This window comes from Lissotriton helveticus, chromosome 11 (assembly GCF_964261635.1).
Source record: "Lissotriton helveticus chromosome 11, aLisHel1.1, whole genome shotgun sequence".
Lineage (NCBI taxonomy): Eukaryota > Metazoa > Chordata > Amphibia > Caudata > Salamandridae > Lissotriton > Lissotriton helveticus.
The window spans coordinates 125,143,868-125,157,408 of NC_136072.1; the positions used below are offsets into that span (position 1 = coordinate 125,143,868).

The window sequence follows — 13,541 nt, forward strand, 5'->3', positions numbered from 1 at the left end:
GGTACACTTGAATCTTATATGCAGGAGAGCTCTCTATACAATAAAAACACATTTTTTTTTTACAATAATTCAACTTCACCGTTAGGCGGTTCCGCATACCTAATTACAATGCGACATCACATGATGTGGTCCCAAACTTCAAATTCCCTATGGGAGCTTGTGCTGCTGCTGTAAACTGTTCGAAGCACAATCTCCCATAGAGAAATGGGAGTTTGTGTGAAACCCTGTACCGTGTGGCAGGCACCTCACTGGGCCTGCCACACAGTGCAGGGATTCACAGGGCTTCCCTCTGCCCCAAACAGGAGGCCGCAGGGAGAAGGGGACCCTGTTAGGGGACCCACAATCGCTTTCCGACAGGCTTTCCATGTCGGAAAGCCCAGCATGGAAAGCCTGGTGGAAACCGACATCGTAATCCCTACGGCGGAACCGCCGTACATAGGGATTACGTGCTGGTCTCCGACTGGCCGACAGGCTCATTGTGCCCGTCATGACCAGCCGATTTCCCTTTCAACTCCCTGCATTGTAATTACGGTGGTCGAAACTTAAACCGCAATGAGGGTCAGAAAGCCTCTGACTTGAGGTCGGAGGCTTTCTGATTCTCATCGTAATCAGGCTCTAAGTTTTCAGAATGAAAGAAAACATCCCTCTATAGTACAGAAATTCCCTGAGTTTCGGGTACACTTGAATCCTATATGCTGGAGAACTCAATATACGCTAAAAACACATTTTGTTTTTTTACAGGAATTCAGCCCCACCATTAGGCAGTGCCCTAAGGTCTCACCCCGTAGAATAAACAGAACCAATTTGCCTTTGAGCAGTTCTTTGCAAGCATGTATGACAACAGAAAACTGATGATGCCCAATGCTGAAATATACCCATCCGATGAAGTTGCTACCTACCTGGTCAAGCTGCTTATGCAACTCATGCGACTTTCCCAGTACATCGTATTTTTTTTTTGTTTCATTCGTGAAGTCATCACAGATGCGTCTGAGTTCAACACATTTCGGCCTGATGGAGTCCACTGCATAGTGGTTACTGTGGATGAGCTGGTCCCCGTGCAGAGCTAACAACTGAGCCTTTTCCAGAGATCCCTGAAAAGCCACACACAATAAAATATAAGAATATTACATAAAGAATGGCATCAGCAAATCACTGCAAGAGGGCTGGACACATTTTTTATACCATTCTAAAACTATTGCATCAGAATTTCTGGATTTGCTTAACAAGTACAGCAGAATTTCGAGTGGTTTCAGGAGGTTCCTGCTACCCACCATTAACTTCCCCTCACTCCAGATTTAGTAGAGGGGTTGAGATGAGGATTCCACTAATGCAGAATCCCTGTTTTCTCACCCACCTTTGGGCGTCTATGCCTCCACTATGTCAAGATCAGACAGCATTACGCCAATGAGGGAGAGTGATCGAGCGGTGGTAGCCAGCCTCAGCTGTTCAGAGCTGCAAGTAGCTTCCATTGTCTTCCTCTCTGTGCTTCAGGGAGTACCAGTGGGTTCCTCAGCGCTATGTCCCACATGCAGAGCAAGCCATAGGGTGCCCTGAGTCTCACGTCGTCGCTACACCTGCAAAACACTACCCATTGTGTTTTCCAGATGTTTGGGAGAAGAAGTAGGCCTTCTCACCTGTCTCATTGTCTTCTTTTTCTTTGTCTCTGGTTCCGTAATCAGTGCCTGTGCCATCATACATTTGAAATGTGAAACATCTAACTTTTGGGGTGCGGTAGAAATCCCCTTGGGCTTCATGAGGCCTTTGTTCACAGCATTAGTTGTGAACAAACATTGGAATGGTGATGCTCTGGGCTTCTACCGACCATTAGAACATTGGAATGTTGGGAGCTCCATTGAAAATAATGGAGAACTCCGGGCTTATAATGGCTGGTATAAGCCTGGAGCTCCCACATTCCAATGTTTCTTTGTTCACAGCTCTGGCTGTGAACAAAGGCTTCAGGGAGCCTGAAGGGATTCCAATCCCCTCACGCTCCCATAAGGCTTTGTTCTTTTTTGTTAGAACATTCTGCCCTCTTGTGGCAAAATGTTCTAATAGCCTTATAGCCCTGCGTAGCTGGGCTATACTGGCTATTAAAGCCCCGCTCTCTTGTTAAAGGCCCTCGCCTTCAGCTTGGGCCTTTAACGCTGGAGAGGGCCTTTAATAGCCGGTGTAGCCCTCTACAGTGGGCTATAAGGCTATATTAGAAGCCTTGAGCACTCCATTGTCTTCAATAGAGCGCTTAACATTCCAATGTTATAACATGAAATAAAGAACTTACCTCCTACCTAAATGGCTTCGGACTCTTGTATGAAGACCCTGCCCAACAACAGGTAGACACAGGTGATGAGAGTCAAGTGGAGTGATAGCCTGGAAGGGGACACCTTGTGTTTTGGGATCTAAGACTTCAGCTATTGCCCAAGGTAGACTCTTAACTCTCTTTGGACCCCCAGATTTCAGTGGTTGCAAGAGATTTTTTTTATTTCACTTTAAGGTGCTATTTAAGGTCCTCCTATAACACTCCTTATTGGGTAGGATCTCAACCTGATTTGGCTATGTTACCTCCTAGAAATGTTATCTGGGTCAACTGCGTGGGCCAATATTCTTAGGTGCACATTGCTGAAGGATGTGTGGAGGGGGAACGTTGTCAAAAATATTGATGATGCAAAACTTGGTTTCCTATGGAGTGCTGTGTCAACCTTGATGCCAGAAAATCAAATGGAGCCTGCGCAAGACCTAAGACATGGAATGGCCTCTCTCAACACATCAGAGCATCCTCCTTACTTCTTGAGTTCCGCAAGAAGCTGAAGACCTGGCTCTTCGTATTAGAACGCTGGGGGCCTCACACTAACACAAGTGCCTTGATATCCTCTCGGGTGATTAGTGCGCAATACAATTCAATATAACATAACGTGTACACCTTAATTATTATTTGGCCACAAATATTCACAAGCCAAATACTGCTGGAAAAATACTGCAAGAATACGTAAATTTCATGGTAATAAACGTATTGCTAAATTCCAGATTTGTAAATTGCGACTTATCACACCTAAGTGTATGCAGGGGCTGGGGGCGTTGGGAAGAGATTAACTAGCGAAAAATAAGGATTCGCTAATAAGGAATAGCCAAAGGCTATGCATGTAGAAATCGCTTAAAAATGAGCGATTTCTAAACATTCCTTAACTGTGACTCGCAAATTGCGACTCGCAATTAAGGAATACCTCTCCATTCATTCCTATGGGCCTAGAGGCCCATAGGAATGAATTGGAAGACATTCTCAATTTGCAATTCTCAATTAGAGAATCACAAATTGAGAATGTAATTTCAAGGGTGCCAGGGTGTCAAAAGGACACCCTGTTGCACCCATGAAATCTGCATATGAGTAGTTCTTGCACACATGCATTCCCCAAGGGCATGTGTGTGTGTAAAATGGAACTTTGAAAAATGCACTTTAGTGCATTTTTCAAAGTTTTTGCAAATTACCATGAAGTTCAACTTCATGGTAATTTACTCCCACTATTAGCAAAATCACTAATTGTTTTACTTTAATGCATTGCATTTAAGGAATCTCAATTTGAGATTCTTTAAATGCAATCACAATTTAAGTAATCACAATTTAGAGATTACTTAAATTGCGATTTTTGCATTTGGGATGATGCATCCCGAATGCAAAAATACCAGTAGCAAAGGGGCAGATTCTGAGAATCTTTCCGTTTGCGACCGCTTTTTGCTTTGATTCATGTGGGCCTATGTGAGCTATTGCCCAGAGTCACATAATTCTGAGCTGAGCTGCCGCCGAGGATCGAACCATGAGCCCCGCGCTCCGGAGTCAGTCGCTCTGCCCGCTGCACCACACCTCTCTCCTATAATTTAAATATAGATGACCTAATCTATTAAAGTTTTTTAAATGTCCCTTAGATGTGTAGTTATTTCTGTAAAATCTAAATTCTGATTCAATGAATGAGGATTTGATTATTTTTATGACACCTAAAAGAACACTTACCATGGGTAAGTTGGTGTCGTGAGAGTGAAAAAAGGTAGGAAAGGTAACTAAAGCATGGGTGGAAGTGGTTACAAATTCTTGCCCATGCCCCAAAAAATCGGAACTTTTGCAATATTTACAACCGTTTTTGCAATATTTCCCATCCTAGAAGCACAAAGCTGCGTAAGGCAAGAGTAAGAGAGTAAGCATGTTTTCCAATACAGCAACTGAACAACTTCATATTTAATGGGGATGTAGAGGAAAGGGTTTCTCCACAGAGAAAACATTTTAGTTATATGTGCAGGTGTACATATCCACTATATTAACTCCTGCAGCTTTCATGCCTAATAGACATTAGAACATTGGAATGTTGGGAGCTCAATTGAAAACAATGGAGTGCTCTGGGCCTCTAATGGATGGTAGAAGCCCACAGCATCAACATTCCAATGTTTGTTCTCAGTTATTGCCGAGAATAGAAGACCTCACGGAAATCCCCTCGGGCTCCATGAGGCCTTTGTTTTTTCAAATTCTGCCCTCTAGGGTCGGAATGTTCTAATAGCTTTATAGGCCTCCGTAGCGGGCTCCACCGGCCATTAAAGGCCTACTCCCTTGTTAAAGGCCCTCGACTTCGGTTCGGGCCTTTAATGCTGGAGCGGACCTTTAATGGCTGCTAGAGCCAACTACTGGGGGCTCTAAGGCTTTATTAGATCATTGGAATGTCTTTAACAACCGGTATAGTGCTCAGCAGCTGAATGGAAGGCGATAGCCTGCTTCAGTAGTATCCACAAATGTACGCCAGACAGTCAAATACCTTTGGCAAGTACGTTCCGACTATTAAAAAGATGTCTCAAAATCACGCCCACAATGACTATTTAATTGAATGTTTTTGAGCCACTCTCCCTCTAATTTGTAGGTACATATAATATAAGACTGACCTGCCCAATTGCTTCAAGTTCTTTCAGTTCTTTCAGAAGTTGCTCCACTCTGGACACGCTGTTTCCCAGGTCTGTGAGGCCGGCCTGAATTGCCATTAAGTTATCAAGGGACAGCTTCACCTGCGAAGAAACGTGAGTTTCACACATATTTAGTAACACATTATACATACTTTGGCCCAGCTTTGAAACAACAGGCCACACATTTTAACTAAGCCTAGAAGTCAGACGGCAACAGTGGAAAAGTGTGAGCTATGACAAATGTACCCAAACAAATCTGATTTTAAATGTGATTTAAAAATATAGCTAATACAGAATAATAGTACTAAATATTGATCTTTTTGAAGTGGCGACATTTTGCCTTATTGCTGTTTACAATGTTGAAATGCCTATGGTCCGATGAAGCAATGAAACAGAAGAAAGCCCGAGACCATCAGAAACCTACACTGAATCACTTCACCAAACATCAACATAAGGACAAAAGCAGACCTGCTTCAATCTTGACAGTGCATAGAAGACAAGGTCAATTCAAAGTCACAGAAACTGGAACAACATGCTGATAAACACATCCACGCAATTCATCACCGAAGCGCACACCCACATACACACACTGTTCCTGGGCGTTGAAACACAGCCAGGACCACAACTGAAGGCATACTACAGACTCAGATACACAAAGTGCATTTGCCTTGCCAACACAGAAATACATACAGTGCATTCTGAAAACAATAGCAAACCATTCCCAAGCCCTGGCTATTGTCACTGTAAAACCACATACAAAAAACCCACAAACACACATGCACACACCCTCTAGCGCTTTGGCACTCATGACAACAAAGGGTCCTAATTTTAATGCATCTTCAAGCTGCAGACCAATCATATTTCTGCAGCAAAACACACACATTGTGACACCCAGGTCAAAAGATGGCTCCAAGCACCCATCCTGTAGTTTTACTAAACAAGTCAAATCTCAGCTTGCATAGTGGAGGCGATTTGAAAAAGCAATACAAAGTAATAAAGTTTTGAGAAGAAGAAGCTCCAAAATGTGTTTTAATACACTGGACCCTTTCTCCACAATTAACACCAATAAATCCTCGTCCTTTCTTACTTTCTCACCTTCTGGGACCAACTCTGTGGCTGCCAGGAGAGGAATGTTTGAACCTTCAATAGCAAATGTGTAGCAGTCACTTCAATTTTGCCATCAACGCAAGTGACCTTTGTGGCGGTGGACAATAACACTTGGCGCATGCTCAAAATTGAGCTTTAGAAGCGTGGTCCACATGTACTAAAGCATTTTCCATATACACAAAATGGGTGCCACCCTTTGATAAATCTGGCCCTTGAATGCTTAAGAAAAATCTAAGGACGTGTCCTCCTAAAGGTGAATGCCTTGAGGAAGTGACTTCATCCCTCAAAGAGTTGAGGTGTTGGGTGGAGGTTGAGTTGCTTTCCCATGTCGTATGAAATGTGTACTACATGGTATGACTTGTAGCATCATAAGCTTATACAGTTGTTGCGTTGTGATGTAGGTGTGAGGACTAATCAGTGAAGAGTCAATGATTCTCTTGTGATTGCTGACTCCTCCCTTAATGCCTGGGGCCTCGCGTCACAAAATGGAAACTGCCCGCTACTCTTTTCACAGACTGAGACCTTTCTCTTGAGAGACTAAACTTAGCTCAAATCAAAATCCCTGTACACTATTGGTCTTCTTATGTATGCCTGACAGACCGACCGAGCAATCTGAACTCAGTCCACCAGAGACCCAAATGGCAAAAAGGATGGGAGTGACCTAGTGGCGTAGTGTGGGCGGGGCCACAGGGGCGGTTTCCCAGGGTGCAAAATTCCAAGGGGCGCAAACTTTTAAAAGAAAAGTGGAAGGATACTTGTCTTGCCCCGGGTGCTGGCAACCCACACTATGCCGCTGAAATGACCTGAAACTAGCATCTTCTACTCTGAGGCCGTAACAGGACGTTATTGCTGCATCCCTGCCAGTTGGTGGCAGGGATTCAACGATAACGTCCTGACACATACTTAGGGCCACAGAGCCACCTTTGATCAAACTGAGATCAAACTGATTTTTATGCAGGCCATAGTGTCCGGTTTAATGTGATTATTAAAAAGATTATATCCAACAGTTCTGCATAATGAGTTGAGGCCTCTAGTTTTTGAACTTTCAGTACCAGCTTCTTGCACCAAATCCTATTCTTCTGGTCTTTTAACTATACTAACGTAGTAACCAGGGCAGCTTTCTAGTCAACAGACCAGTGCCGCACTACAAGGATAAGGACAGTACAACCCTTGCCCATTCAATCTGTGTCTCAATCATCAAAAGTCATTTCCGAGAAGAATGTTTCAACCCCCATGTACAACAAACCTGCTTTAATCTGGGAAACAACTTCCTGAAGTTGCTTTATTTATGGTTTGATAATAGACCAGTGAAAGCATGTCAGTAAGAACATAGGAGCTGATGGTTGCTGTAAAAAAATATCCATCTTCACTCAAAGACATTGCTAGTTCAAGGGTTGGGCAATGCTAGCCACCCGCCCAGTGCAAAAACAACAGTAGATGGACAGAATGCAGAACAATGTAATACATTCACCCCAGTACAGAGATCTAAGGCCCAGATCTCTGTACTGGGGTGAATGTATGACATTGTTCTGCATTCTGTTCATCAATTGTTGTTTTTGCATTTGTCACCCCGAGTGGGATGGGTATGCTCAGACACGAGTCCCATGCTCTATACACCACTGGAGTCAAGCTATCCTGGCTGAAGACGGCTGATAGCCAGAAACCGGTCCTAGGATGCTTGATTCCGGTCCAGGTAAGACATGGCTTGGCAGTTCGGGCTGGACTGTTCTCATGAGGCACAGGGTCAAGGCTGATTTGCATATGGCCATGTCTGAACTGGGGTGGTGTGGAGTGCAAAAAAACGTTGGATTTAGGCCCAGAACTCTGTACTGTGGTGAATGTATGACATTGTTCTGCATTCTGTCCATCAATTGTTGTTTTTGCAGCCATCCGCCCAGGGCGCAGCCAACAGAGTGGCAGCAAGTTTCTCCCTCAAGCCACAAATGCGGCAAGTTTACCACTGGAGGGTGCAACCAAGAACCAGGCTTTGGTGGCCAAAAAAGAGCTTCTGTCCACAAAATTATGGGGTGAGGAATCTTCTATTTCTTGATTATCTAAGGCCCCAAGATGTATCCTTTTACTACAAGGCTCCATGACAAATCAGCAATGTGACTCTGAAATGAAGGAAGCTGTGTTTGCGGCGATCTGATCTCGTGTCCTACAGCAGCATAAGGCTTTGGCAGGGTGGGTAGCACCAGGAATGTGGTACGCCCATCCATTAAGTGTAAGTTCATTTATTTCAAAATGGTTGATTCTTCATAGGGTGGACAGAACGTGCTTTCATTGCTTGGCCAAACAGGAGATTAGCAGCATGTTCTTTGGGAAGCCAATTAAGAGCTGCAAACTAACCGCGTTCAACAAAGCAAGCATTGTGAGGCTTCTATGGGTTTGTTTGAAATTGTTGAAGGAATTTGTCATGGCGCCAGGATATACTTCTCCTAATGGTGCTTGATTTATAGGTGTCAGGCTTGATGTCCCAGTAGACAACAAGACGCTCTCAGGGTTGGCCAAGACCTAGTCCACATCAAACCGACTTAACCAGGGAACAAATGAGGAGGTAGTAAAAAAGGACAGAGGTGCCCAAAGCAAGGTACCCAAGAGGTGAAGAAAGGATCAAGAGCAGCAGGACAGGCCTTTGGCATTGTGAATGGAAAATGAGCACAACTTTCTGTCTGTCCATGTCCAAAGAGGCTGCAAAATACTCCAGGCCAGAATAAAGATCCATGTAGAGTCTTTCTTGAAATCAGGAACTCAGGCCAAAGAATGTGATCAGTGCATGCTTTACAAAGCACCTACATATTGAATCTGGTGGACCTTCATGTTGCCAACATACAGACACATTTTGATGACTAGGATGGTGCTCATTTGGTTGTTGTTGAATTCGAATTGGATTGTCTCCTCTGTCTTTTTTTTTTAAACAAACTTTATTGAGTTTTATAATTAGTCTTCGCTGGTACAGTTAGTATTTTTGTGACAAGATTGCATATCCATGAATACCACAGTGCTAGGGGTACAGTTACATTTATACAGTACAGTTATTTGCATCCTGGTGTAATCATACAGTCTCATAAGTTGTCTTCCAATTACTGTGTCAATGCCCGCAACCACTCTACTAGATGCAGCTGTTATATTAGGAGTTCTGTATTCCGAATGTGTATAGTAAAAAACCCATCCTGGTTGCCCCCATCCCCCCGAAGTTAGCTGACTGGGCATCACAAGGGGCAGCTGCACGGTTTTCAGAAAAGCGTACAATTACCTGTGGGTAGGAAACATTTACAAGGAGCACATTCCTGTAGTGCACACTTAAAACGTAGACGATAATGCTTGTTGGACTTTTCTTTCCTATGTCTGCGGTGCAGGGCAATGCAGTGTCAGCGCTGCAGCCTATTAGTGGTGCGTTAACTTGCGTGTCTATCTATGTGGCAGCTGCTGCAACCTCTATGGTTTTCTGCGTATTCCCGTCCCATGCCTTGAAGGACTCCCGCAGATTATACCAGGCCATGTATTTATTTATTTATAAAGTTTTACATAGCGCAAACAAGATCCTGGAGGATACCATGCTATGGGTATTTTACGTTGCCCTCGCTGTTCCTCCCTATGGATTGTCTCACTCTCGGCCAAGCTCCATTTCTCTACCTCTTCTTTCCATGCGACAATCTTTGGTGGTCTCGCTGCTTTCCACCGTCTTGTTGTAAGTCTTTTCGCGAGTATTAATGCTAAGTCCGCAAAGCGTGCCTGCACTTTGTAACCCTTTGGATGTGGATAGATCCCAAGCACACAGCTTTTAGCAGTGTTCCATGTCCGTCCACCCACTACTTCAGTCAGTGTTTGCGCTATCTGTGCCCAGTATTCAGTTAATGCTGGTCAGGCCCATAGTATAAGGGCAAAGCCTGCATCCGTCTCTGTGCATCTAGGGCAATTTGCAGTAGTTGCAGGGAACATCGTATGTAGCTTGTGTGGTGTGAGATACGCCTGTTGTGTGATCATGTATTGTATAGACTTGAAGCGGGCATTGCGCGAGACCGCTTTAGGATACGCTAAATGGGATGCTCATTCTCTATTTGTCAGTTCCTCCTCCAAATCTGTATTCCATTTGGCTCGCAGAGCCGCTAATGGTGAAGGCAGTGTTTCCCTTATGCATGTATACAGCCATTTTGTCAGGTGCCTACCATTACCCATTAAATGCAACCTGTATACTAGCTCGAGGGTTGGTGGGGATAATAGTTTGACCCAGTTCAGGTATTCCAAGGGAATACCGTACCTCTCCAACACCACCAGCATATACTCCCAGCTCAGCGTATCAAATGCTTGTGGGAGGTCCAAGGAGAGACAACCCGCGTACGGAGGGGTTGTCCAGGGGGGCCCACATCACCTGGTATAACCTTCCCACATTATAGGCTGTACTCGTGCAAAGGTACAAATCCGCACTGCTCTGCATGCACCAGCTTGTTGAGATATGGTAATAGTCGGGACGCTAAAATGTTGCTAAGTATTTTGTATTCAGTATTTAATAGCGTTAGGGGTCGATACGCTGTGATATCAGTGCTATCCCTTCCAGGTTTAGTAACCACCAGTGCGTGGTTTGTAGTCAGGTGTAATGGGCTCACATCCAGGGCCGCCGCATATAATTTTTCCAATCGAGGTGCTAACTCCTTTGTATATGCTGTATACATTCTGTGGGAAGACCATCCAGCCCCAGGGTTTTATTTCGCAGAAGGTCCCTGATTGCCCCCTGGATCTCCGCTGCTGTGATCGATAATTTCAGTGCTTCCTTGTCTGTTTCCTCCAAGGTGGGCAGCCGCACATCCGGGAGGAAATCACTGAGCTCCTCTGTATGTATCTGTGCAGAGGCTCTGTACAGGTCCTCATAGTATTCCTGAAATGCCTAATGTATTGTTAGTTGATTGTCTGATAAGGCACGCAGGGGGGGGACGGATCCTAGTTATTGAGACTGCCGGGGGGATCACATGATATTCTTGCTAATAGTGTGCCAGCCTTATCCGCCTCTGTGTGGGCTCTTTGAACATATGTCCTATAGTCCACCATGCATAGCCTTTCAAGTAGTTGTGTGTACTCTATACTTGCCTCCTGTAACTTGTCTGCGCTGTCCGGAGATTCAACCGCCCCCTTCTCTAGAGATCCAAGCTGGGATTCTACACCGGCTAGACTTTGCACAATCGTTTGTCTTGACCCTACAATTGATGTGCCCCTCACCGCCACTTTGAACGCCTCCCACTCTATCATTGGGGAGGAGACAGTACCTAAGTTTTGGGAGAATTCATTTGTTATGGCACCCGGTATTTGCGCTTTAAAGGCACCATCCTCTAGTAATTGGGGGTTAAACCTTCACATCAGGACACAACCCCATTGGATTGTGAGCTCCAGTGGACTGTGGTCTGATAACGTTTTCCCTATGCACGCAGTGTCCAGCACCTTTGGTAGTAGGGCGGGGAGCACAAGATGAGATCTATTTGCATGTGCACTGCATGCATCGGGGAATAATATGAATACTTGCGTGTTTCTGCGTTTTTGTTGCACCATACATCTGTCAACTTCCACCCTTGTACCCATGCTTCTAGTGCCTTAGCCTGTCGTGCTGGTATTGCTCCCCTAAGTGGGGAGTACGATCTATCTAGTTGTATTCTTAAAACTGTATTGTAGCCCCCCCCCCCTCCCCCCAGCATCCATGGGGGTTGTACCGAGTCCACCAGAGCAGCACTCACTTTCTTCAGGAACACTTCTTGCTCTGAATTTGGGGCGTATATGCTACCCATTACTAACACCTGCCCATCAAGTTCTCCTTTTAACAGCACAAACCTACCTTCTCCATCTAGTCGCTGCTCCAGTAGGCTGAAAGGGACCCGCCATAATTTACACTGCTGCACCCCTTGCAAATGCAGAGTATGTTGTGTTGTACAATTGGCCCCTCCATTTTTTCCAGATTTTTCCAGCTTCAGCTGCATTTAAATGTGATTCCTGTATGAATACTATTTGTGCCTTACGTCTAATCAGCTGCGCATGGATACGGTTCCTCTGGTGTATAGAGCCCATGCCCGCACATTCCATGTGAGGAATTTATATGATGATATTGTCGTCATTTGTGTTGTGTGTGCGTTCTAATATATGCCCTCGCGTTTTTGCTCTGTTTCTTGGCAGGTTCAGTATTGTGCCCAGATGTGCGCCCTTGAAACTTCTAACTACTTGAATCCTAACAACCCCAATACTTCAGTCCAACCTCAAACGTGTGTTTGACCAAACATTTGTCACTAGTGGCAACAACTTAAACATACTACTTGCAGTTGCTAAGAGGGAAAGTATGCTAGCCGCGGACAATCTTACCTCAAGATAGTTCTCTAGTGCTAAATTTGGGGGCAGCATTGTGGTGTACATTCAGTGGATTAGGAGAAAGAGAGAAGGGAAAGAAGAGAGAATTAAAGGGAGAGAGAGAAAGAAGGAAGAAAAAGGGAAGAAGTGGTCTTGCTCTCCGGGACCGGGGTCCGCCTCCCACAACATCCCGCAAAGTTGTGATATAAGCATAGAAATGTCATCCGCGCCTACACACATACCAAAGGCGGCCAAACCCCATTTCCGGACCATTTGGCTTGTGTTCATTCATGTACGTTTCCGGTTCTCGTGGTGCAGGCATCACATTTTTGCTCTGCATGGTGTTGTTTACATGAGTCCGATACTGTACTCCATTTCCATTTGTCCTGTGCGCTGCCTTTATTCAGTCCAGCAATTCCTGGGCTGTTTGTGGTGTCATAGATGGAAATAAAGGTTGACTATTCTCTGAGTCCGTTGCTGGCATCCCGTCCGAGGACGAAGCACGTCTGTTGGCTTCTCTTGCTGTTCTTAGTGCCGCTGCAGTTTGCAATGCTACTCTCTTACTCTTAATTTTTTGTTCTAGAGTAGGCGCTCTCACTTCCCTTAGCCACTGCCTTCCAGTATTCAATTGCTCATTGCGCCTATGGCGTTGGCTCAATTTTCGGGGCAGCCTGTGTTCTTCCAGTATCGCCAAGTCCGGTAAATTGACTTCTATCCATAACATCCCTGAAAAAGGTTACTGATAATGATAATAGCAGTAACCTGAAAAAGGTTACTGCCATTATCATGTATAACGTTGAGCTTGGCTGGGAATATCAATGCATATCGCAGGTTCAGCTGCTGCAGGTGTTTTTTAACCCCAAAGACAGCTTCCCTTTGTCTCTGTAGCTACACAGTGTAATCCGGGAACAGAGAGATCCTTGCATTTTGATAGAGGAGGGGTGCTAGCTCTCTTGCTTTGCACAGGAGTGTGTCCCTGTCTTTGTAATTCAGGATTTTTGCCACCATTGGCCTCGGTGGTAGACCGGGTGCACAATTCCCGGTGGGTTCCCTGTGGGCCCTCCCCACGCTGAACATGTCCGACAATCCTCCCGTCGCCACCTCTGTGTGCAACCATTGATCTATAAATTGTGTTGGATTACATCCCTCACTTTTTTCGGGCATTCCTACTATACGTA

General features: G+C 44.9%; 1 protein-coding gene across 4 annotated transcripts in view; it reads right to left on the reverse strand.

Annotated features, from left to right (window-relative positions):
• The window catches only part of MCF2L2 (MCF.2 cell line derived transforming sequence-like 2), a 2,082,183-nt gene that overhangs the window by 1,209,847 nt on the left and 858,795 nt on the right, over positions 1 to 13,541 (reverse strand). For all 4 annotated transcript variants that reach the window (XM_078665987.1, XM_078665986.1, XM_078665989.1 and 1 more), the window contains exons 10-11: positions 4,915 to 5,034; positions 900 to 1,091 (exon numbers count right to left, since the gene is read on the reverse strand). In XM_078665987.1, the coding sequence (XP_078522113.1) occupies positions 900 to 1,091; positions 4,915 to 5,034 (312 nt within the window). The remainder of the gene's footprint in view (positions 1 to 899; positions 1,092 to 4,914; positions 5,035 to 13,541) is intronic.